At 40.8% G+C, this 25486-nt stretch overlaps 1 protein-coding gene across 2 annotated transcripts in view; it reads left to right on the top strand.

Annotated features, from left to right (window-relative positions):
* The first annotated feature begins 13275 nt into the window (after positions 1 to 13275).
* The window catches only part of LOC106994999 (ankyrin repeat domain-containing protein 26), an 84986-nt gene continuing 72775 nt past the window's right edge, over positions 13276 to 25486 (top strand). Inside the window, exons 1-4 of one of the 2 annotated variants that reach the window (XM_028840977.2) lie at positions 13276 to 13676; positions 18046 to 18160; positions 18328 to 18501; positions 22301 to 22404. In XM_028840977.2, the coding sequence (XP_028696810.2) occupies positions 13465 to 13676; positions 18046 to 18160; positions 18328 to 18501; positions 22301 to 22404 (605 nt within the window). In that variant the 5' untranslated portion in view covers positions 13276 to 13464. The remainder of the gene's footprint in view (positions 13677 to 18045; positions 18161 to 18327; positions 18502 to 22300; positions 22405 to 25486) is intronic. The other variant, XM_028840983.2, reaches the window with a different exon arrangement.

Here is a 25486-nt window from a genome sequence, read left to right as displayed (position 1 = left end):
GTTTCTTGTATTATTGCACCATAGATAGTAACATGAATATATTTTTATAAACTGTCCAGAAATCATTTGATTTCAAGTGTGTATACTTCACTTTTCTGGAGTTGTAGAAGGATGGTGAAATAACCATTTTCTGGATTTTGCTTTTCAGAGGGAGATTGAAAAGAGTTCTATAAAACACTAATGAGCTCATAAGAGCCATGTCATTCATGTTTCTTTGTAATTCAGTTTGCTATTTTTATTCTTATTCCTTCCTAGGAAGTATATTCCATAGGCTTTTATGGAAATTGAGCTGAAATAAATTTTGATAATTGGGCTTTGATGCAAAATTTATGCATAGCATTTAATTTTATAACATTTTGTTTTATTCTGTGATTAAACATATATGTATGTGTATATATGTTTTAAAGTCTTATATGTGTTGAAATGAACATTCTCCTCTTTTTCCAGTTCTCACTATTAATAGAAAAATATATATCTTTTAAAAACAGCAAAACAGGCATAATATACCAATGCTCTGAAAGTTGCTATTGCTATTTTCCCTTAATATATTGCAGAAAAATATGTCTGTACATACAAATCCACCTTATTCTTTTGATAGTTGTGTTATAGCCCATTGCCAGAATTCTTTCAGTTATAAGTGATAGAAACTCAACTGAGAAAGGCTGTATGAGAGTTGGTTCCTGGAACTAAACATCTAAGGATGAGAGCTTGATGACAGTTCTTACTTTTATAAGGGTTCTTTACAGTATGAGTTCTCTTCTCTTTCTTTTCTTTTCTTTTTCTCCCCTCCCCTCCCTTCCCCTCCCCTCTCCTCTGATGGAGTCTTGCTCTGTCACCTAGGCTGGAATGCAATGGCATGATCTTGGCTCACTCCCAGTTTCAGGCGATTCTCCTGCCTCAGCCTCCTGAGTAGCTGGGACTACAGGTGCACGTCACCATGCCTAGCTAATTTTTGTATTTTTTAGTAGAGACAGTATTTTGCCATGTTGGCCGGGCTGGTCTCAAACTCCTAACCTCAGGTGATCCACCTACCTTGGCCTTCCAAAGTGCTGGGATTACAGATGTAAGTCACCACACCGGGCCAGTGTGAGTTCTTCCATGTAGTTAAAGGGGACAAATAAGAGTGAATACTTTACCACATTTCTTACACACATAGGGTTTTTCTCCAGTGTGAATATTTTAACGTCTTATAAGAGAACATGGAAAAACAAATGCTTTCCTATGTTCCCTACATTCATAGAGTTTCTCCCCAGTATGAGTTGTTTCATGGTTATGCAGGTGACTGGAATGAGTGAAGCCTTTACCACATTGCTTTCGTTTTTTTTTTTGAGATGGGGTCTCGCTCTGTCACCCAGGCTGGAGTGCAGTAGTTGGATCTCAGCTCACTGCAAGCTCCGCCTCCCGAGTCTACACCATTCTCCTGCCTCAGCCTCCTGAGTAGCTGGGACTACAGGTGCCCGCCACCTCGCCCGGCTAGTTTTTTGTATTTTTTAGTAGAGACGGGGTTTCACCGTGTTAGCCAGGATGGTCTCGATCTCCTGACCTCGTGATCCGCCCATCTTGGCCTCCCAAAGTGCTGGGATTACAGGCTTGAGCCACCGCGCCCAGCCTCACATTTCTTACATTTGTATGGCTTCACACCAGTATGAGTTCTTTTACGGTTGTGGAGGGAACTGGAATATCTGAAGGTTTTACCTCATTAATTACATTCATAGAGTTTCTCCCTAGTATGAGTTTAATTATGATTATGAAGGGGGCTGGAATGAGCAAAGTCTTAACACATTCCTTATATTGATAGGGTTTTGCTGTAGTTCGTGGTTATCAAGGGAACTGAAATATCTAAAAGCTTTACCACATTTCTTACATATATAGAATTTTTATCCAGTGTGAATCCTTTCATGTATTTTAAGAGACAAAGGCAAAATGGATCTTTTCCTACGTTCCCTATATTCATAGTCTTTTGCTAGTGTGAATTCTTTCATGTATTTGACAGGACCTGGAAAAACTGAAGGATTCCCACATTGATTTCATATGTAGGGTTTCTCTTCAGTGTGAGTTCTCTGATGGATTTGCAATGAATTGGGAAAATCAAAGGCTTTCCCACATACTGTACATTCATAATATCAACTTCCAGTGTGTATTACCATGTGTCCTTGGACACTGGTGAGAAATGAAGACTTTTCCACATTGTTTATATGTGTATGTCTTCTCTCTGCATTCCTCACACTCATGATTTGTGTCTAGAATTAGGTATGATACGCCTCTAAAGGGAGGCATGGCAGGTGAAGACGTTTCTACACATGCTGCTTTTACATGGATTTGGGGCAGGAAAGTAAAAGAAAGAAAAATAAAAAGAGAAAAATAAGGATTTTTTTTTAGAAAAACAAGCTTTCTGTATTAGGTTGACTCATCCCAAAAGAAGTAACAGGCAAACTCCAGACCCAGGCAAAGTCTTGATAACATTATCTAAGAAGCCAGGGCTCCAAGGAATGTGCTCTGGAGAGTCTCCCAGCACTCCCTCAACATGAGGAGAAGAAAAACAAATTGTTCTTATTTTCCTTTCCCCTATAGTATGAGAAAACTTATGAGTTTATAGGTTCCTGTTTTCTGTAACTACTAACTCAAAGTATTCTGTTTTTCATCTAAGTAGCACAGTGAAGGTCATAAGATATGCCTGAGCAGGCCTGGATTGCAGCCATCTAGGCACCATAGCGAAGGTTATAAGCTCCTGCAAGGGACTTGAGCAAACCTACATAACAGCCATCTTGGCCGCATAGCAAGAGTCACATGTAAGTCTGAGTTATGAACCTGTCACAGTTTGATTTACTGCCTTTGTTCTGCTTCTGTACACTCACTTTTGCTCTACTACGCTTCACACCACTGTAAATTTGTTTCAAACTAGCCAACCCCCTTTTAGAAGTGTGTATAAAAGTCAAGTCCTGTGAACCCAGAAGGTGGAGCTTGCAGTGAGCCCAGATCGCACCACTGCACTCCAGCCTGGGCGACAGAGCGAGACTCCGTGTCAAAAAAAAAAAAAAAAAAAAAAAAAAGTCAAGTCCTGTCTTTGTTCTAGGCCCAGTCCCTTGATATTAATCCACTAGTGCACTCAATAAAATCCTCCTGATCCACCTATTGGTCTCTCCAGTCTCCTGATTCCCACAACAGCTTTACTCCAGTAGGAATTTTCTTGTTCAGATTAAGATTTGGAATCTGGCTGAATATTTCTCCATGCTGACTACCTTCTTTACTTTCACACAGTCTTACTACCATATGACATCTTTGATTTCTCCAAGAATTTTTATACTGATCCTTAGGTCTGGTTTTCTCATTTGTTTCCTATAGAAGCTATGTTTCTAAAAGTTTCCCATGTTGCATTCCCTATAGAGATCCTTTTGGGAAGGATCCTGCCAAGCCCACCCCTACAGGGTGAAGTTACAGCCCACAACCTCAAAGGCCATTAGTCCATTTCCCAGCTTCTGTAGTATCTGAATGGTCTCCCAACAGATCTGCTAGTACCTGCAGGTCACAGGACGATGGAAGCCCCAGAGGAGCCTGTGGGGGTCTTTTGGAACAGAGGAGACCAAGAAGTGAATAGGGACCTAATCTGCTTTCTGTCTCTATGGATTTGCCTATTCTTGATATAGCAAATAAATGGAATCATGTAATATGTATCCCTTTGTGTCTGGCTTCTTTCAGTTAGCATAATATATTTGAGGTTCTTCCAAGTTGTAGCAACCTATGTTGATTCTATAGCTAGGCATGAGTACTTTCTTTTTATGGCCTAGTACTATTCCACTTACGTACATACAACAGTTTATTTATTCCTCTATTTATCTATTGATAGATATTTGGATTGTTTCCATCTTTTGGCTGTTAAGAAAAACGCTGCTTTAGGGAGTATAATCTTAAAGTTTTCTGCCTTTCCAACTGACAAAGATTAAAAACATTTATATTTTAAATTACTTTGATTGTTATAAGATTGATTATTTGTACCAGTCACCAGTAAATCTGTTCATGGATACTCAGATTCCTTGATGTGGACAAGAGCAGCCATTCTGATGATGGCCATCAACCAGTGAATCTAAATATGTGCCGGGAACTTTTTGTCTGATCCTGTGTTAAGTGCTATAGATGGTGGGACTTCTAAAAGAAACATAAAGAAGAGTTGTTTATTACTTTACCTCACCCATTGCCCCTGCCCCAGAACCATTTATTCTGCAGAATTGCATGGGATACAAGAAATATGAGTTTGTTTTTAAGCTATTGATTATGAACCTCTTGATTTTTAAACATCTCTTACGAGGCACATGATCCTCTTATGCATTATCACAGTAGTTGCAATCCCACAAAATTTCTTAGCCTAAAATTTGCTAGACAGAATAGCCTTTAGCCATTATCAACATTTGCAGAATTTTGGGCAGTCATATTTCCAATGTTGACTTTCCATGCATTAATGGAAGTTGTCAGCTGCTTCTTAAAAATTTATTTTAGGCTGGATGCCTGTAATCCTAGCACTTTGGGAGGCTGAGGTGGGAAGATCGCTTGGGGCTAAAAGTTTGAGATCAGCCAGGGCAACACAGCAAGACCTCACCTCTAAAAAGTTTTAAAAATTTGGAAGGCATGGTAGCATGCATCTGTGGTTCTAGCTACTCTAGATTCTAACTACATCTGTGGTTCTAGGAGGTGGAAGTAGGAGGATTGCTTGAACCCAGGAGTTAGAGGCTACAGTGAGCTATGATTGCACCACTGCACTCCAGCCTGGGTGACAGAGTGAGGCCCCGTCTCTTAAAAAAAATCACAGGCTGGGCACAGTGGCTCACGCCTGTAATCCCAGCACTTTGGGAGGCCGAGGTGGGTGGATCACCTAAGGTCAGGAGTTCGAGACCAGCCTGGCCAACATGGTGAAACCCTGTCTCTACTAAAAATACAAAAATAAGCCAGGTGTGGTGGCAGGCACCTATAATCCCAGCTACTAGGGAGACTGTGGCAGGAGAATCACTTGAACCCAGGAGGTAGAGGTTGCAGTGAGCCGAGATCATGCCATTGAACTCCAGCCTGGGTGACAAGAACAAATCTCCATCTCAACAACAACAACAACAACAAAAATCACAAATAACTATAATGTATTATGCTTCCCATGAGAACAATGCAAAGATTATTTCCACCCACCTTTGACATCATCCAAACAAATAGGCCTGAATGCAGAAAAGTCTTAATTTTGGATGTAAGCAAATAGAACCAGGAATATCTGAGATTCTGGGATGTGAATGTGTTCATCTGAAAGGGTTAATGTCATGGATCCATTCCATCCAGACTCCCCTTTATCTAAGTTTTCTCAAATGTGTCCACAGTCAAACATCAACCATTTAGTCAAATTTCAACAAAAATGAGCTAGAGAAATCTTAGAAATTTGACCTGCTTACCAATTGGCTACTAATATAGAGTCTCCCACTTCCTTTGGAAATTGTTGCAATCTGGACGATTCCAGACCAGTTTTTAGCCAAGATCGAGTAATAGGTCTCAGGTTTTCCCCCATACCTTACCTAGAAAACTGGACAAGATACCTGAGACAATGGTTTTCCAGATGTTACATAACAGACAACACAGGGCGATAATACCTAAGAAGAAAACTGAAAAAGTAAGTTCTACAATTACACGAGCTTAGTGCCTAAAGGCAGATTCCAGGCCTCAGTACAGGGAGTGGAAATGAAGCCCAGTTAATTCACTAAGTCAGGGAGACAGACTCAGAGTTTAGAGGCCAAGGCAGCCAGAATTTGCAAGACAGAGCACTGGAAAGGAAGGAGATGCACAGACAGCAACAGAAACCTGCAGAGGGTCCCCTGTGGTATCACTGAGTACCAATCTGCAGGTGTCTAGCTTGTAGATGGCTGACTTCTCCCTCTGCCTTCACATGGTCTCTACTCTGTGCCTGTTTGTTTCCTAATCTCTTATAAGGATGCCAGTCACATTGGATTAGGGCCCACCCATAAGGACTCATTTTACTTTTAATATACAGGACCTGTCTCGAAATACAGTCAGATTTTAAGGCACATAGGTTAAGACTTCAACATAATTTCAATTTACGAATTTTGTGAGAGACAGTTAGCCCGTGACACCTTCCTAAGGTGGACAGTTATTGGAAGCCGGATGAAATTTATGAAAAATTGGTACTGAAAATATTTCAAAAGTAACATTTTAATAATTTTCAGGTCTATAGAGTTAACCTTGAGCTACCTACTTTAAGATGTTGCTAAATAGGGCATGCTTTATTAAATAGGTATTTTATTTGTGATTACTGCATTGTTTATTTTTTACACACTTAACAGATTTTAAATCAAATAAATATACTGCATCTCCTTTATGGATAAATCGTGTGCCCCGGAGATCCCAAAATCTTGATGACATTCTGTGAAGTTACACAAATGTATCTAAAGAAACATATCTGTTCTTGTTCTGATTTCAATTCTAAATAAAAATCCAATTTCAAAATCAATTAAGAATTATTTTAATCTAGGAAACCTTGGAATTGTTACACATGTAAAGCCTTGTCTCTGAGGGCCTTTTCTCCTCACACTGCACCACTCCACAAATCTTAGCTGGTGTGGCATGGCATTGCCCCCAATCACAAGAACCTAAGAGCTCAGCCCCAAGATCACCACCGTCATGGGTTTGCTCAGCCTTCGGTCTGTGTGACTTCAGCTTCTGGGGTAGGTACAGGGCAATCAAAACGGATGAAGAAACACTTCAGCAAAGCAATCATGATTTGTCCACAAAACAGTGAAAAACTGTAATGTAAAATTAATCCAAACATAAATCTAACACCGTTCTGCATTTCTTGAACTTGGTTTTATATTTGCACATTGTTCTTGGTCACCCACCAATATTTTCTGCGTCTTTCTGAAGAACTTAATTATTAAGTTACTAAACCTGCTCTTTTGACCATAAGTCAACAGGATTGTGATTAGAAAATTCACTTAGTACTCTGTGCAGGGCACTTGACAGTGTGGCGAGTGTAGTGCAATTAAAGATGGAATAGAGTCTGACTTCTGAATTGGACACAGGAGTTGTCAAAATCACCAGACAAGGCAGTGAAATGGTGTGGTCAGAACTGAGGAACGTCATTTCTTTGGAAAGTCTTACAAATATCTAAGCACTGCCTGAAGTCAACTGAGTTCATTGCTCCATACACTTCCACAGAAATGGGTAACTGGCCCTCATTCATTATGATCCATGTCATCTCTGTCTCTACTTCCCAGGCAGTGTCTCTGTCCCCTACCCCGAGCTCCAGGCTGTGTTTCCAGCTGCTGCTCTGCTTCTGCCATCGATGCTGCCTGCAGCAGCTGGGTCCCCTGCTGGATGGCACTGTGGGCAACCTGCATCCTTTCACAGGGCACATAGTTCTCGTGCCTTTACGGAGCAGACATCTTGGCAAATAAATGCCTCAGTGCAGGAGCCACATGCAAGGCGTTTCCCTTCTGTGTCTTCTTTTGTGATCTTGAGGTGGGACTTGGGTTTGAAGGCTTTGTCACTCATGTGGCATGCAAACTCTTTTGTTACTGTGAACTCTCGGACAGTGCTTTAAGTAAATAATTTTCCACACAGCTCACAACTGTAGGGATTACATCCAGTGTGTGTGCATCGTATGTGTGTGTGTATCTCTTTTTGTTTTGAGATGGAGTCTCCCACTGTCACCCAGGCTGGAGTGCAATGGCGTGATCTTGGCTTACTGCAAACTCCGCCTCCTGGGTTCAAACGATTCTCCTGCCTCAGCCTCCCAAATAGCTGGGATTACAGACACCCACCACCACGCCTGGCTAAGTTTTGTATTTTTAGTAGACATGGGGTTTCACCATGTTGGTCAGGCTGGTCTCAATTTCCTGATCTCGTGATCCGCCTGCCCTGGCCTCCCAAAGTGCTGTGATTATAGGTGTGACACACTGCACCCGGCCGTGTGTATGTTTTGAGACGGAGTCTGACTCTGTCACCCAGGCTGGAGTGCAGTGGCAGGATCTGTGCTCACTGCAACCTCCACCTCCTGGGCTCAAGTGATTCTCCTGCCTCAGCCTCACAAGTAGCTGGTATTTTAGACGTGTACCACTATGCCTGGCTAATTTTTATATTTTTGGTAGAGACGGGGTTTCATCATGTGGCCAGGCTGGTCTCGAACTCCTGACCTCAAGTGATCCACCCACCTTGGCCTCCCAAAGTGCTGGTATTACAGACATAAGCCATCACGCCTGGCCCCTAAGTGGATTTTTAGGCGTTCTTTCAGGTGGGCCTCTGTGGTGAAACCTTTAGTGCGCATTTCACAAATGGCTTGTCCGCTGTGTGGCATTTCTCAGCTTTATCCACTGCCTTCACAGGAAACGTTTTCTCGCATTCCTGGCCGACGTCGCTCCCTAGGTGACCATGCAGCAAATGCTCAGACCTCAGGACACTGGCAGCTGTTGTCCGGCCTGGTGTCAGCTCAGCCCGCACTCGTCGCGTAGTTACACGTGAAGGCTTGAGGGGTCTGGAACCACTAATCTTTGAGCCTGGGGTCTCCATGGTTTCTACTTCCTGGCCCTAGCAATGGACTTTCTGAACTTTCTTGCCCTTTCAGAATTGCGTTTTGAACTTGAGTGTGGTCGTGGGTGACTCCCCGGCCTCCTGCCCTGGGGCGTGGTGCCTTTGTTCTGCGTCGCCAAAAGTTTCGTCATCCTGATCCCAGCTTCTTCCAGATCATCCTCCCGAGGCTCAGCAGCGTCTCCGCCAGTGCCTGTGGGGCTCTCGCCCTCATTTCCCTTGTCCCTGGAGGTGGGGGCCTGCCCGAGGCCGTTTGCCTCCCTCCCTAGACAGAAGCTCCCCGCCACAATACCGGCAGGAAAGGGCCAAGTTTCCTTCTGTAACCAGGCCTCGGGCACAGGCTGGGGCGGCTCTGAGCGCAGAGGGGACCCAACCCTGCCGATTCCCCCCGGCCCGCTAGGGCTCGGCCCTCCCCACTGTTTATATTTAAGATGATGAGAAAATAAATCCGTCGAGTAGATTAACCACCTCCTACCACATGGATTCTGCCTTTATTTTCTTTGTATTGCAATATAATTTATACATCTTAAAATTCAATCTTTAAAGTGTACAGTTCAGTGGTTTTTAATATATTCTCAAAGTCGTACCACTATCAGCATGATCTAACCTGAGAACATGTCCCTCACTCCCAAAAGAAATCTGTATCCCTTCTTCTTCCAGCTCTGGCAATGACTAATCTACTTTCTGTGTCTATGGAGTTGCCTCTTCTGGACATGTCATAGAAATGGAATCATACAATACATGGTCATTAACTTCTTGTTTGATCTCTTAGCATAATATTTTCAAGGCTCATTCATGTTGCAGCATGCAGCAGTGCTTCATAGCTTTTTATATTTGAATATTGCGTTGTATGCACGGACCACTTTGTTTATCCGTTCATCTGTTGATGGACATTTGGATTATTTTCCCTTTTTGGCTATTGTGAATACAGCTGTTATGGTAATCATCATATGGTAATTCCATTTAGCTTTTTGAGGAACTAGGCCTCCCAATCCCAAAATTACATGCAATGATTTAGTCTGATTTGGTTTTTTTGTTTATATATGACCACAACTTAGAAAAATGTTCACCAATTAAAAGAGGTGTAGACAACAGTTTTCTAATACATATTTCCCAGGTTCTATAATAGCTCAAGTCTCAGTCTGAGTGATGGTCCATTGACACTTCTCTGATTTCCTTCAGAAAAGCGATAAAGGCTTACTTCTAAAGCTAGCTAAAAACTAACCTCCCGAATTAAATCTGCCTTTCCGTGACGGTTGGTTAGGTAACAAAGGCAACGGCACTGCAGAAGTTACTGAAGTTTGGATAGATAGCACAGGAAATCTGAGTGGAACACCACTTTAGAATCCCATACACATAATAAGTCAGTAGGCCTTTATAGAAATCCAAGAATTTTTAAAGGTTTTTAGCAAAAATGTAACTACACTTATTACCTATTAACTATCATCCCTTCCATGTGCATTTCACATACTGACTGCCATTTTGTGGTGGTGTGGTGGGTTTTTCCAGAGTTTTCTAAAATCTGTTTTAGGGACATTTCCTGCCCCACTCTGTAGGTCTTCCAGGATGTAAAGCCAGCTCACTTGCTCTTCTGAAAGTGAGGTGCCAGGCCACCAAGCATGGGGTCTTTCAGCAGCACTCAGGGCATGGGGTCTGGCTTCTTCAAGTGTCAGGGACAGCTGGCCTTGAGCCAACAGTATCTGTGGCTGGTTTGCATGATTTTCTTCCTGAGTTTGATCGCTCCGTTGTTTCCATTTTCATCCTCTCCAAGGATGAGATCTGGTGGCTGATACCTTGATATTAATAGCAATTTTTGCCCTTGTCTCAACCATGATGGCACCCATGGATTCAGCATCCTTCAGGGGAAACTCCCTAATATCTGAGAGATGGCACTTGTTTCAGTAATAGCCATTACAATTTTTTCTGGCCCATGTTCTTTCAGCTCTTTATCCTACTTCTTCAAGATATGAAATGAATCCTGTTTGGGTAACATCATGCACTGTATCAGCTGCAGCCGATCCTCCATAGCATATGAGCCAACGAATGAAACCGTTCCTGGCCAGCAGTGTCCCAGAGGAGGAACTTGTGAAGGTCATTTCCACAAGGCGCAGTTTTGGTCACAAAAGATACCTCAATGGTAGGGCTGATGTTGTGGTCAAAGTGATCCTGGGCAAATCAACACACAATGCTTGATTTCCCAACACCGGTGTCCCCGAGAAGGCACACTTTGAACTCCTCTATTGCCATCATGTGTTGGCTGTCAGGCCAGCAGGGGCTCAGCAGCGTCCTCCCGGCTCCATCAGCACCTCCCACCTGGGCACCTCGCTGGTGCCGCCCAACTTTTCATCTTCAAAGCCCCTTTTCTACTGCAGTTGCTTTTCCCAGAAGCCGCATATTTATCCCAGGGAAGGACGCTGATTGGTTGTGGCTGAAGCATATGTCCACTCCTGGGCCAATCCCCCTGCCCCGGGTAATGAGATACTATGATTGGTTATGTCTGCATCAGGTGCACCAAAAGGAGAGGTGCTGGGCAGTCCCAAACAACAGCTGTTATAATCCACTACAGCCCGGATTGCAAGATCACGGGAACTTTCCTCTTTCATAGTTCCATAGGGTTGGACTCAGGAGACTTGGTTGGTCTCAGGAGACTAAAAGGGGAGTAGGGTTTTCTGTGTTTCTTCTTGTTAACTTAGGACTGGGATTTCTTTGGGGGTTGAGGGTCAGCTTCAGTTCTAGGTAGAGATGGCTGATTCAATGTATGCATCACCTGGCATGTTAGTGAAGCTTTGAGAGTAAGCAAAAAGAAGATTAAAAGAATATGTAAACTCAAAACAAAAAAAAAAAAGAGAAAGGAAATAAAATATGTAAAACTTGGAAGTTGAAAAGCACATGGACAAGTGGAAACTGACTTGGTTCTCCCTACTGCTGGCTTAGGAGTCAGTTTTTTCTGTCTGTTGGGAAGGGCCAGGCGCAGGAATTGGCACTTTCAGGTACTTCTGGAAGTAGAGGTAAAGGTGAGATTTGAAAAAGCAGAAAATCGGATGGGCACGGTGGCTCAGGCCTGTAATCCCAACACTTTGGGAGGCCGAGTGGGTGGATCACCTGAGGTCAGGAGTTTGAGACCAGCCTGGCCAACATGATGAAACCCTGTCTCTACTAAAAATACAAAAAATTAGCCGGGCGTGGTGGCAGACGCCTGTGATCCCAGCTAATCAGGAGGCTGAGGCAGGAGAATCGCTTGAACCTGGGTGGCAGAGGTTGCAGTGAGCTGAGATCGAGCCACTGCACTCCAGCCTGGGCAACAAGAGTGCAACTCCGTCTCAAAAAAAAAAAAAAAAGAAAAAAAAAGAAAAAAAGAGAATGTCTCTGGCCTGGCAAACACTAGGTATAGTAGGCCACAGGAGTGCTGTACTGAAAACAGGGTTATGTGAATGGCTCCTAGTTTTCTTCTCTCATTTTTCTTTCTTTTTTTTTTCTCTTTTTTGTTAGACAGGGTCTCATCCTGTCACCCAGGCTAGAGTGCAGTGGTGCCATCTTCGCTCACTGCAACCTCCGCCTCCCGGGTTCAAACGATTCTCCTGTCTCAGCCTCCTGAGAAGCTGGGACTACAGGTGCCTGCCACCACACCCGGCTAATTTTTGTAGAGACTGGGTTCCTCCATGTTGCCCAGTCTGGTCTCGAACTCCTCAGCTCAAGTGATCCGCCTGCCTTGGCCTCCCACAGTGCAGGGATTACAGGTGTGAGCCATCGCCCCTGATCCCTAGTTTTCTTCTCATGCTCAGCTTCCAGGATGCCAACCGCCAGGTCTGTATTCTATGGGCAGAGGTTTGTAGAAATGTGTTTTAGGTCTCCCTTCATGGTCGTTTCCCCAGAGATACTGTACAAATACTGGATGTTTCTAAAGTGAATGCCCAATGATTGACCTCTGGTAAAGCTCACAGTTGCTAAGCATCAGGGGATTGAGCCTCCAATCAGTGTGTTAGTGTCCTGACCTTTTAAATAGAGCAGACCGCTCAGGATCCCCAGACAGCTGAGGAATGCCTCTAATATGACAGAGATGAGTGCAACCCAGCATCTCCTCTGTCTGTCTTTCCTTCAGCAGTGTGGACCCCGGGGTCAGTCTCAACCGAGGCGGCCAGGCCGGACTGCCACGACAGTGGCTGCCTATGGGCGGAACCAGCCGCTGGGCCCCATCCTGGTGGCTCTGGGCACAAGCCAGGGGAGCGGGCACAGGCGAGTGCTAGAAGCTGCGCCGGGAGGGTCTGCTGGCTGGGCAGGGGGTGGTGCTCTGCCAACTCTGAGGTCCCCAGGTCTGAGCTCAGCAGCCTTCGCTGGCGCCCAAGCTGCAGCCGTGATTTGCATGGAGCTCTGCCCGCCAGAGAGTGTCCTCATGGGGGTTTCCCCAGGCGAGGCCTTCAGCATCTCAAGGTTCTCTAACTGCTGTAGCCTCAGTCATGTGTTCCCACGTGGGAACGCTGTCTTCACACGTGACTAGGGCTAGGGTAGCTGGAACTTCAGGATGCCTTCCCCTCCCAGGGAATGTCCTGAAAACTCTGCCAACTCCCACTGACGTGGGGCAGGAACGCAGGGCTGGTAACAAGCTGTCATCGATGTTTCTGACACGTGAGCCATGCACATGCGCGCTGAGAACGGTTGGCCGGCCGTCGGTTGTGCGCACGCGCAGTGACGAGCTGTCAGAGGTGCGCATGCGCAGTCGGGCTTACGGGCTTTCGCTTCGCGCGGCCTGGCTGCTAGGCTTCGCTTGTTACTGGCTCTGACTTTGGAAGCCGCGGAGTTTCCTGGTTGGAGGTGGTGGCTGACCAGAGTGGCTTGATCTTATTGGGCCCCTGAGGCTGTGATAGGCGGACTGGTGCTGAGGTGTCTCTGATAGCCTCCGCCATGAAGGGGCCCTGCGGCTCCACCTGCTGGCGGAGGTGCAGGGGGGACGATGTCGAGGACGATGACAGCCCTTTCACCCAGCGCGGGTACAACATCCGAGAGAAACACCTGGGCAAGCTCCACAGAGCTGCCAGCCGGGGTGAAGTCTCCAAGGTGGAGCGCATCCTTTCGCGCGGGAACGCTGACTTGGATGAGAGAGACAAGAAAAAGAGGTGACAGGCGCTGGGGCTGGGGGCGGGGGCTGGGAGGCGGGGGTGCGGGAGAAGCGCCCCCTTTTTGACGGGGGGATGCGGGGTAGGGGGTGAGCCCTCCTGACCCCGGGGTCCTGGCTTTCCTGCCTCCGCAGGCTCCACAGGACCTGGCATGGGGAAACCTTGGAGGGGTTAATTAAGTCTATACAGCACTTTATCTTTAATGGACACATTTCAAAACATTTTTTTTTGTTTTTATGAGACGGAGTTTCGCTCTTTTTGCCCAGGCTGGAGTGCAGTGGCGCGATCTTGGCTCACTGCCACCTCTGCCTCCCGGGTTCAAGCAATTCTCCTGTCTGAACATCCTGAGCAGCTGGGATTGTAGGTGCACGCTACCACGACCGGCTAATTTTTCTATTTTTAGTAGAGACGGGGTTTCACCATGTTGGCCAGGCTTGTCTCCAACTCCTGACCTCAGATGATCCTCCCGCATCGGCCTCCCAGAGTGCTGGGATTACAGGCGTGAGCCACTGCTCCCGGCCAACATGATGTTATATACTCTATAGACAGGTGCATAAGGAGAGCAATAATTCCCATGACATTTCAATTTCTGGACTAAAAATTCTTCAGATTATATCTAATATTTATTTTTATATAAATGTACACCTATGTAAATACGTTCTTTACTGAAGAACCTTAGAAGGAAACTTTGAAGTGGGAAGTCGTTCCTGTTCTTGAGTAGGAAGATTCATTTTTCTCAAGATGTGAGCTCTTTGTGTATCAACTTCACATAAACCAAATAAAAATATCAAAGTTTTAATATTTTAAAGTTAAACTTGTCTGTGTTTTACTGTTGTGATGACATGAAAATGTTTTTTGTAATGAGGTGAGAAAGACTGGCCTTTCTATATATCAAAATGTGCTATTAATTTCCACAAATTGTTTATTAACAGCTGAAAAGACAGGTAAATGAATGAAACAGAATAGAAGATCTAGAATTGCCCAAATATATGTAAGAATTTAGAGCTCGATAATGTTGACATTTTAGATTAGTAGGAAGGGTGAATTATTCATAAATGAAATGCCTGCTGTTTGGAGAAAACTAACTAGATTTTTATGTCGCAAAAATAAGTTCCCGATGAAATATAGATCAAACATTTTAAGTATACAAAATAAGGAAAGTACCAGAAGAAGACACACATGCCTATTTATACAGATACATTTTTATGTTGATAAAGACCTTCTTAAGAACGTCACAAGCAAGCATTCTGAAGGTTGATTTAGCAAAATAAAACTTAAAACACTTTGTAAATAAGAAAAAAAGACAACCTACTTGCAAAATATTTACAACACGTACATATAATACACACATATGTAATACATACACATCAGGTGAACAATGTATCTTCATATCTTCAACAATAAAATAATTCTAAATTTGGGCAAAGTACTTTTTTTGTACATCCATAAGTGACATAGGAAAAACATTTAGTGTTCCTTGCAAGAGAAGTAATTCATGTTAAAAAAGAAATAAAATACTGTTTCCTATCCACAAAGTTTGTGAAAATGAAGACAGTGGTACTTACACGGCTGCTTAAAGTTTAAGTTGCTGATGACTTTTCAGATAGAGAATTTGGTGATAAGCACCACATTTAAAAAACATATATGCCCTTCACTCATCAATTCCATTATACTGAAATATTTGTAAAAAATAGAGATACATCCAATTTGTTTTTCTCAGTACTGCTTAAAACCTCAATGTATTAAGAAGAACCCATATGGTGGATTTTAGAACTAAATTTCAGTGCATCCATAGGATGGAATAGTAGCTGTTGAAGGTGTGACTAGATACAGACTTATTTTGACATGTGAAGATGTACTTTGCTATAGCAATTGAGAAAAAATTATTTTGAGTGTATATACACATAGACTATGCTCTTGTTTTAGCTGAAAATGTGTACCAAATATGAATACATTTATTTCTGGGCATTTGTACTATAAGTAACTTTTTTTTCTTGTCTGTGATTTCTGCAATGAGCATGTATAAAAGTTACAGTAAAGGCTTATTATTAATGAAATAATCCTTGGGAAAAGAGGAATACACGAAACTTGCCTAGATAAAAATAATTTCTCACTTTCTATTATTTTATTTTTGTGGTTTGGTCTCTTCCAACCACAAAAACCATTTTTGTGGTTTTAGCCTCTTAAAAGAGGCTAACTTTTAGCCTCTTTTGGAGAAGGGGGAATCCTTTTATCTGTGCTTAAAGGTTTTATTATGAATACATTTTTATTACATACATATATTTTTATTATATATAGATTTACTACATATATGCAAAAAATAGATTAAAAATTTTAGTTTAGTTGTGTCCTTATGAAAATAAAAAATAGCAAACATAAGTGAGTATTACTATTACAAAAGTATTGCTTTATTTTATGGGAGTTTTCTGTAAACACGTTGAACTCCCCAACTGTAATTTTCCATTGCTTTTTTAAATAAAAATAATTTTTTTTGAGACAGGCTCTCACCCAGGCTGGAATGCAGTGGCACGATTATGGTTCACTGCAGCCTCGACCTCCTGTGCTCAAGTGATCCTCTCCTCAGCCTCTGAGTAGCTGGGACTGCTGGTGTGTGCAACATGCCTGGCTAATTTTTGTACTTTTTGTAGAGACAGGGTGTCGCCATGTTGTCCAGGCTGGTCGTGAACTCCTGGGCCCAAATAATCCTCCCACCTTGGCCTCCCAAAGAGCTGCAATTACAGACATGAGGCACCATGCACAGCCTTCATTCTTTCAATCAATTTATCCATCAAACAGAAGCTGGACACCTGTTATGTAGTACACATATTCTACTATCTTTCAGGACCCTTTCATCCTTAAAAACTTCATATTTACATGCCTAGCTTGAACAAGCTGAGAGATTTAAAATTGGAGTATTAGAACTTAATCTCAATTGAAGCTTTTCCTTCCTCCTTTAAGCATTTCTGAAGGTGGAAAATAGCAAAATAGAATTTTGTTGTTGTTGTTGTTTTTGTTTTGTTTTGTTTTGTTTAGACCGAGTCTCCGTTGCCCAGGCTGGAGTGCAGTGGCACAATCTTGGCTGATCTTGGCTCACTGCAACCTCCGCCATCTGGGTTCAAGTGATTCTCTTGCCTCAGCCTCCTGAGTAGCTGGGATTACAGGCATACGCCACCACACCTGGCTAATTTTTGTATTTTTGGAAAAGATAGGACTTCACCATGTTGTCCAGGTTGGTTTTGAACTGCTGACCTCAGGTGATCTGCCTGCCTCGGCTTCCCAAAGTGCTGGGATTACAGATGTGAGCCATTGTGTCCGGCCGCAAAATATAACTTTTAACTACTCTTTTGAAAGTTTATAACAGTCTTAAATGTGAATATTAATCATTGAAAGTGCCTGATTTACATCCATTCTATAAATCTAAATAGAAAATAAAATAAGTCATATGCTTTCATTTGAATTCCGAATTTCTTTTGGCTTAAAGTGTTTTTTTTTTTTGAAAATCAAAGTAAGAATGAGTTTGTTTTAAACATTTGTTGTCATCTTTATTTTCAGTCCTCTTGTTCCATGGTACTTTTAAGAACTAAAATTTATTTAAATGACATTTATATGACTAGAACGGCCCTACATGTGTTGTATATACCATTTCCACTTATTGCAAGGCACCATGGATTCTGTGATGCCCCATCATTTTATGTCTCAATAAGAGAATTATTTAAATGTTGCCAATTTTAGTTGTAATAAATCAAAAATTGTAAATGGGATTCCAAAGTCAGAGATGTTAAAATATGAGCAAGTGAGCAATTTAGAATGATCGAAATACAATGTTACCTCTAATCGTTAAACATACCTCAAAGAAGATATAATTGTATCATTTTACTTAACTAAAATCTTGTCTTTGTTAAGCAGTAGTATTAGTAATAATTGTAATATCTAACAAATACGGAACTGTTATTTGTGCTAAGAACTGTCTAAATACTTTGTACAGAGTCTCAGGCAAGCATCACAATAGTGTCCTGTGAAACAGCCAGTATTTTTAACCCCATTTTATTAATGAGGAAATTGAGGCAAAAAAGGCTAAGCAGTAAGTGGGAAGTGACAGAGTTTGAAGTAGGATTCCAGTCCAAGTTGAACTGAATCCAAAGGCCAAGGTCTTTCTATTGAAATAGGCTGCTCTTTCATTAATGTAGTGAGTAATAAGAGAGAGTAAAAAGTGTGATTTCTTCACAAAAAATTAAATGTTTGTTTGGAAGGCAGAGAAATCACATGCTGCTCAATGTTTATAATTACACAGATGATTTTATGTTTTCATATGATTTTATGATTTTATGTTTTCTGATAGTTTCCTAAAAATGTCGTCTCCCTCTCATAGGACTGCTCTGCATTTGGCCTGTGCCAACGGCCATCCAGAAGTGGTAGCTCTTCTGGTGGACAGAGGATGTCAACTTAATGTCTTTGACAACAAAAACAGGACAGCTCTGCTAAAGGTACAGAGTAGTCAACAATTTCAGCATGAGATGGATTTGATACAAATACATAGAATAAAATAAAATAAAATTCATCTCGTTTAAACAGAACTCATTGGTGAAACTTGTGGAATGCTTATTTTGAACTCCTAGAATTTACAATCTATTGCTTGCTCTAATACTGACAGGCAGTACAATGCCAGGAAGAGGAATGTGCGACTATTTTGCTAGAAGTCGGTGCCGACCCAGACCTTCCAGATGTCTATGGCAATACTACCTTACACTATGCCGTCTACAATGAGGATATACCAATGACAAAAAAACTGCTTTTACACCATGCTGATATTGAATCAGCAAACAAGGTATAGATCAACCAACTTTGATTTCAAAATATTTGAAATGCATTTGTTTTAACATTGACTTACGTACAGGTCAGTTTTCCATATTTGGAAGCTCAAGCAAAACCTGCATAAAAATATTTGGAAATAACTTAATTATAAAATGTTACTTTAAATATTGATACTTTTAAAGAGGCATTAGAGGGTATATCTTTTTAAATGTATTTATGGTAAAATTTTTGAAAACACTGAATTTGTAAAAGGTAATACTTTTAAATTTTTTCTTTCAAGTTTTTTTTTTTTTTTTTCTAATTACCCTGGAAAGTAAAATTTGCTCTTGAAATAGGCTTTATCTTAAAATGCCAAGAAAACTAACACATTTTAAATAAAAGAAATCTTGATGCTGTTGATAAATTCCTACATAGAGTAATATATATGAAAATGATTTAACTCTCAGTGGCAGGGCTTAAAAGGGAAAAATGGAAAGGGAAAGGAAAATGGAAAGGAGAGCAACCAGAAATATGCAGGCCAATTTGGAAATTAGGTACTTGAGGGAAAATACCAAGAAGAATTTTTTTGTTGTTGTTTGCTTTTTGTTTGTTTGTTTCCAGTTTATGTCTAGACAATATTCTTTTCAGTTTTGGGGATAATAGTTTTCAGTTTGGGAGAGAGTTAATGAGTTGCACACTCGTTTAGAGATCAATTTTAGGAGGACCGTGAGGAAACCGGATTGGCTCTGAATAGGTGGTGATGAAGTGGGAAACCCTCAAGTAATTAACTGACTTATCCTATGCTGGCAGAAACAGCCACTTAGATAAATGTCTAAACTCTGCTCTCAAATCTAGACTGTCTTGAGGGGAAGGTGGAAGATAAGGAGCTTACAAAGTCAAGTTGGATTTTGAGTTTACTAGTCCCTATTCTATTCCTACCCAAACAAATTATGTGCAGTTTTCAGTAAATGTAAAAGAGAGAGTAAAAACTCTCAGTAAATGTAAAACAGAGAGTAAAACTTCTCTTTTACTCTTTCCTCTTTTTGGCCAAATCCTCAAAGATGAAGGTAATTGGTCATGTGGTGAGAGATGATGGAAGTAATTGTCAATTGCACTAGTTCTCAGCTAGAACTGTGCATCACCGTAACCTAGGGAAATATAAAAAATTCTACACAGCTAACCTCTCCTCTGATGATTTTGATATAGTAAATCTAATAAAGCCTAGACATATATGTTTAAAAATATTTCCTTGGAGCCAGGCATGGTGAAACATGGCTACAGTCCCAGCTACTCAGGAGGCTGAGGTGGGGCTATTGCTTGAGCCCAGGAGTTTGAGTCTAGCCTGGGCAACATAGTAAGACCCCGTCTCTGACTAAATAACAGCAAATTCCTCAAAATTCTGATACATGGCTGGTTAAGAATCACTGAATAGATAAATATAATATGTAAATTGCCATCTCCAAAAACTCTTCTAGAGTTAAGAAATCTCTAGAACAGTTGGAGTTTGATAGGTACTACTTCCTTTAAATCTCTCCCTTTCAATAATATTAGCCCATTTTTCTTTACCATTGTGGTTGGGAAGCTAAAAGAAATATTATTGGCAATATCTATCAGCTTACAGAATAACACCTTTTCCTTCCCACTATTATTTACTGCCTTTCAGAGGGTCTTTATACATTTGCTATGGGTAATCTTTATTTTTTAAAATGGTTTTGAGACAGGATCTTGCTCTGTCACCTAGGCTAGAGTGCAGTGGCACAATCACAGCTCACTGCAGCCTCAACCTCCTGGAACTCAAGTGATCCTCCTACCTCAGCCTCCTGAGAAGCTGAGACTACAGACATGCACCATCATGCCCAGCCAATTTTTAAACTTTTTGTACATACAGCGTTTCACTATATTGCCCAGGCTGGTCTCAACCTCTGGGCTGCTTCAAGCAGTCCTTCTGCCTCAGCTTCCAAAAGTACTGGGATTACAGGCATGAGCTAGTGCACTCAGCCTGGGCAGTATTTCACTAAATGGAGGGTAATCCCTTCAGGACTTCACATCTCTTTGTTACCATTCAGGTGATTAGTCCAATAAATCTTTATTACAAGTGGAGTTTCCTCAATTAGAATTGTAGCAAGTTCTAAACCTTTTGTTGTTGTTGAAGCTGCATTACGGGCTACATCAGTATGTCTGTTCATAGATTTTGGCATAATCAGGATGACAGTTTTAAACTCTGAAAACCATGAAATTACTAAGAATACAGATATAAATTCTTTTTTCTTTTTTGAGATGGAGTTTCGCTCTTGTCACCCAGGCTGGAGTGCAGTGGCACGATCTTGGCTCACTGCAACCCCTGCCTCCCGGGTTCAAGAGATTCTCCTGCCTCAGCCTCCTGAATAGCTGGGATTGCAGGCACCTGCCACCATGCCTGGCTAATTTTTTGTATTTTCAGTAGAGACAGGGTTTCACCATGTTGGACAGGCTGGTCTTGAATTCCTGCCCTCAGGTGATCTGCCCGCCTCGGCCTCCCAAAGTGATGGGATTATAGGCGTGGGCCACGACGCTCGGCCATAAATTCTTTTAATCATTTAGTTTCAACATTCCTATGAACTAAATATCTATTTGGCTAACAATCTCAGAAAACTACTTACTAATAGATTTTAAACAAATAAATGCTAGAAAAATTATTGAAATGGGTGGTATGAGTCTTAGTAGCAAATTTTATTACATGTTGGGGACTGTTTTTTTGGTAAAACATCCAAAACTAAAGAAAGAAAACATTTTACATGCAAACACTTGCTTTCTGCACAACCATTTGGCAACACATCCATGGCAAGTTTAAAAATGCAGGCGCTACAGTCTAATTGTGGTCCATAGGTATGTTTCACTTGCCTTCGTAAATTATGTCAACATGTAAAATTGCGGAGACTCATATACAAATCTGGATTTTAGGTTTCTCTTAAGAATCAAATCTGGTGTCCCTTGAGCCCACATCACTGTTCGGTCTGATGTGCAGAGGTTACCCCTTTCTATGAGGCCTGTGTTCTCCAGTTTGCTGTGGTGTCCACCTAGGTCCCTCACTTAGGTCACCCCCTTTGCCCTTGTAAGCATTTGACAACTCTCGTCTTACAGTATATTTTGATAAAGATGTCAAGGCTTTCAAGACAGTTTCTATTTGTTTATAATATATAACCTATATTTTATATGAATCCCTTAGCACCAGAGTTGAATTTTAAAATTTAGAAGTTTTAAAAAAACCTGCTAAATTCTATATTCTTTTTATTTATGGTAAATATTCTTTGTATTTAACTCTTATTTTTTATATTTGCCATCACCACCTTTGCATTAGCATGCCTTTAAGCATTTCTAGGTTATTCCTGGCTGTAACTGGATGTGTTACCCATCTGGTAGAGTAAACATTCTTTGCAATGCAGCTTAAGAAACACTTGTCTAGATGCAATAATTTAGATCATTAATAAAAACCCTTGAAGCTTTTACTAATATGTCTTAAGATTTGGGAATATAGAGATAAAAGATAAAGCCACTGCCCTCAAGAAGCTCTTGGTTTACATGGAAAACAATAAAATCATTACAATATACTATGCTAAGTGCTGTGACAGAAGCAAAGACTATTGGAACTGGTGTTGAAGTGAGTTTTGGAGATGACCAGAGTTCATGTGGTGAGGCGGAGGAGGAGGAGTTTTTCCAAGGGAAGGAACAGCACACAGGAAAGCAAAGAATAATAAAAAGGAAGGGACTTACTTACTTACATAAATATAATGTTTCCAGTTCAGTTGAGAAATATGTAAGGTTGTGAATTATCAGTTACTCTTGCTGTTTTACAGGATGAACTCACACCATTTTTGCTAGCTGTGCATGAACAAAAACAGCAAATGGTAGACTTTTTAAGAAAGCAAAAAGAAAATTTAAGTGCAGCTAAGTTTGAAAGGTACAGTAATTAGTTCTTTTTTTTAAAACGTGACTGATATTCTACAATAACAGTCTCTCTAGTTAGAAATATTAGATTAATAAGAAGATTAACTTGTAATTATTGTGATATAGTAAAAGATATCAACACAAATCATCTGTTAAATAGAAAAACAATTATTTGGGCTGGGCAACAAAGAGAACAGTATGTAGTAGGATTCATCTTCTCTTATTATATTGACTGGGGTTTGTTATTTGTAATGTGATGTTTTTGGTCATGTGACCTGACCAAAGTGTTTTTATATTGGTTTTATTAGTTGTATGAAGTGTGGATTTTAACTTTAATATACTTTAAGATTTAATAAATATTGAACTTCTTAACTCTTTTATAGTAGTTTTTAACCTCTGCTTCTTATAAGCTCTTCCTTTAAACATGCTGTGTTAGACATAAATAGGAGTTGAACATCATTTGTTCTTCTAGATGACTCTTTAAGTTGCTTTCTTTGAAAAATAGTAATGTTAACCTACCCCTACGTGGCTGTTAATTGCTATTACCAGATACTGTGGGTTCATTAGCTTTTTCTATTTTATTTCTAGTGTATTTTGATGTTTTTATTTTATTTTATTTATTTTTTTAGGCAGAGTCTCACTCTGTCGCCCAGGCTGGAGTGCAGTGGTGCGATCTCAGCTCACTGTAACCTCCAACTCCAGGGTTCAAGGGATTCTCCTGCTTTAGCCTCCTGAGTAGCTGGGACTACAGGTGTGTGCCACCATGCCCAGCTAATTTTTTGTATTTTTAGTAGAGATGGGGTTTTACCATGTTAGCAAGGATGGTCTTGAACTCCTGACCTCAGGTGATCCACCCACCTCAGGCTCCCAAAGTGCTGGCATTACAGGCGTGAGCCACCGCACCTGACCCTGATGTTTTTATTTCTAATTGCTATGGGCAGAGGAAGAAAATACAGCTTTAAATGAGTAGCTTTTTTTTTCCTAATGAAGACAAGCCATAGGTGGGTGAAAAAGAGAAAAGAGCCAGGCTTTAGATTCACACAAGACTGGGTTTAAGTCCTAGCTTTCTCACTTGCTAGGTGTGTGACCTGGGAACATTACTTATCACCAAATATGTTTTTCTATATGAAAAGGAGGATAATAATATATCCTTCAAGGGTGGTTGTGTGGAGGAAAGATTTTATATGTATATGTATATATAGCATTTAATTCAGTGCCTAGCACATGTATATGGGCATCATTAACTGACACTACTATGATTATTATTATTACTACCATTAGTATTAGTATTGTTGTTTTCTGCCTGCAGGCGGCTCTTACTTATCTGACCCCTAGCTGATTTTGAATTACAATGTATCTGTCTTTAAATCTTTGCCTACATTAGATAAGTGATCTCAGCAAAGTTTCTTGCTCATCAAAGGACTTTAAGTTAGCAACTTCTATGATGTAATACTCTAATGGGACAAGAGGCTTTTTTTTTTTTTTTTTTTTTTTTTTTAAAAAGCATTGGTGGTAATTTATGAAGATGAACACTTGAGCACCCAAGATGCTTATGTTTGTTAGTACATGTAAATGTTTATTTCTACATGGACAGGCAAAATATTAAATTGGTAAAGGATACCAAATTAGCTTTTTAAATAACTTTCTTAAAGTTCCTAAGAAAGAATTTATCTCTCTGGTGTTTTAAAACAGCCCTCGTTCTTGTTGTACATTGTGAATCAGCAAGTATAGTCAGTATTCTTCAGCAAAATGCTGATGTGTTTTCCCAAGATATGTCTAGATGGGCTGCAGAAGATTATGCCATTTTTAGTCCTTTTAGTAGGCAAGTTTTTACATTAGAAAGCTAGTTTACACTAAATTGAGGTTTAAAATAATTGTAGTTCTTGCATCCTATACACCAGGTGAGATTTTATAGTTTAATTCAGGTTGTTTTGGAGTGACAGTGAGTTAGTCCACTTTATCAACCAGAAATCAGGCAAAAGGCTAGACTGGTTAGAAATATCAATGGGTGCAGAATTCTTTATCTGAGGACTTTTGAGATCTTTATCTTAGAGATCCCAACATTGTCCCTTTTACTCCAAGTATAGCCACATGCACAGGATAAAAATAATGCCACATCTCTCATTTCTCTAATTAATTATTTGGGTGTTGAAATGTTCAGTTTAGCAGAAAATCTCGTACTATCTTTTGAGGGCTATCTCCTATTCCCTCCTCCTTTAATTTTTCAAGAACTTAAGGGGTTTCTAAGTCCAAGAAGGATAAAATGACACTCTTTTACCAGTCAGAAGGAAGGGAAGAAAAGGACATTCTGATCATTCTGCTGTTTCCATTGATTCTTTTCCTGAATTATTGCCATTAAAAGGGGTTCTGCTGTCTGTTAGTGCTTGACTTTTCCCACCAGGATTCGCTTACTAATTCAGAGCCCTCAGTTTTCATGGTGATTCATACATAGACTTCATAGCTATAACTTTTTTAGTTCACATACATATATGCTCAGCCATTGTTCCCAAAGCACCAGCATCCTGCTCTGACAGCTGGGCATCCTAGCTTTAGCCACACACATAGTGAGAAAATTGACCAACCTTCCCCCACACTCAAAACCTTATGTGGAGCCCACATCTTAGCCTAGACTTAGCTGAGGCCTTCATGGTAAGTTATCCTTTGAGGCCCTTGTTTGTCTTTTCTCTATTAAATGTTAGTTGAGATTGTTCTAAACTGTCAAAGAGGTTAAATAATGTTGCAGAAAGAGAACAGTGTTTTCTTACTCCATTGTTACCAGATCTGTACTCTGAGGTTCCTTTATATGCTGGTTAGTGTATTTTCTTAGGGAGTGGAAGGTTCTATATTATCCTTCCTCAGAGCAGTGGCGCCAATTTTTCTGTTTTCTTTTCTTTTTTTTTTTTCCAATTTGTGGTTTTATCTTCAAGTGATCTGATTTCCATAATAATGAAAATCTCCCAAGTTACTTGCATTTCTTTCTTTCTTTCTTTCTTTCTTTCTTTCTTTCTTTCTTTCTTTCTTTCTTTCTTTCTTTCTTTCTTTCTTTCTTTCTTTTTCTTTCTTTTTTTTTTGTGAGATGGAGTCTTGCTCTGTTG

The sequence above is a fragment of the Macaca mulatta genome, chromosome 20, assembly GCF_049350105.2.
Source record: "Macaca mulatta isolate MMU2019108-1 chromosome 20, T2T-MMU8v2.0, whole genome shotgun sequence".
In the NCBI taxonomy this organism is placed as follows: domain Eukaryota; kingdom Metazoa; phylum Chordata; class Mammalia; order Primates; family Cercopithecidae; genus Macaca; species Macaca mulatta.
Note: the sequence above shows the minus strand (reverse complement) of the source record. Positions and strands in the feature narration are given on the sequence as shown.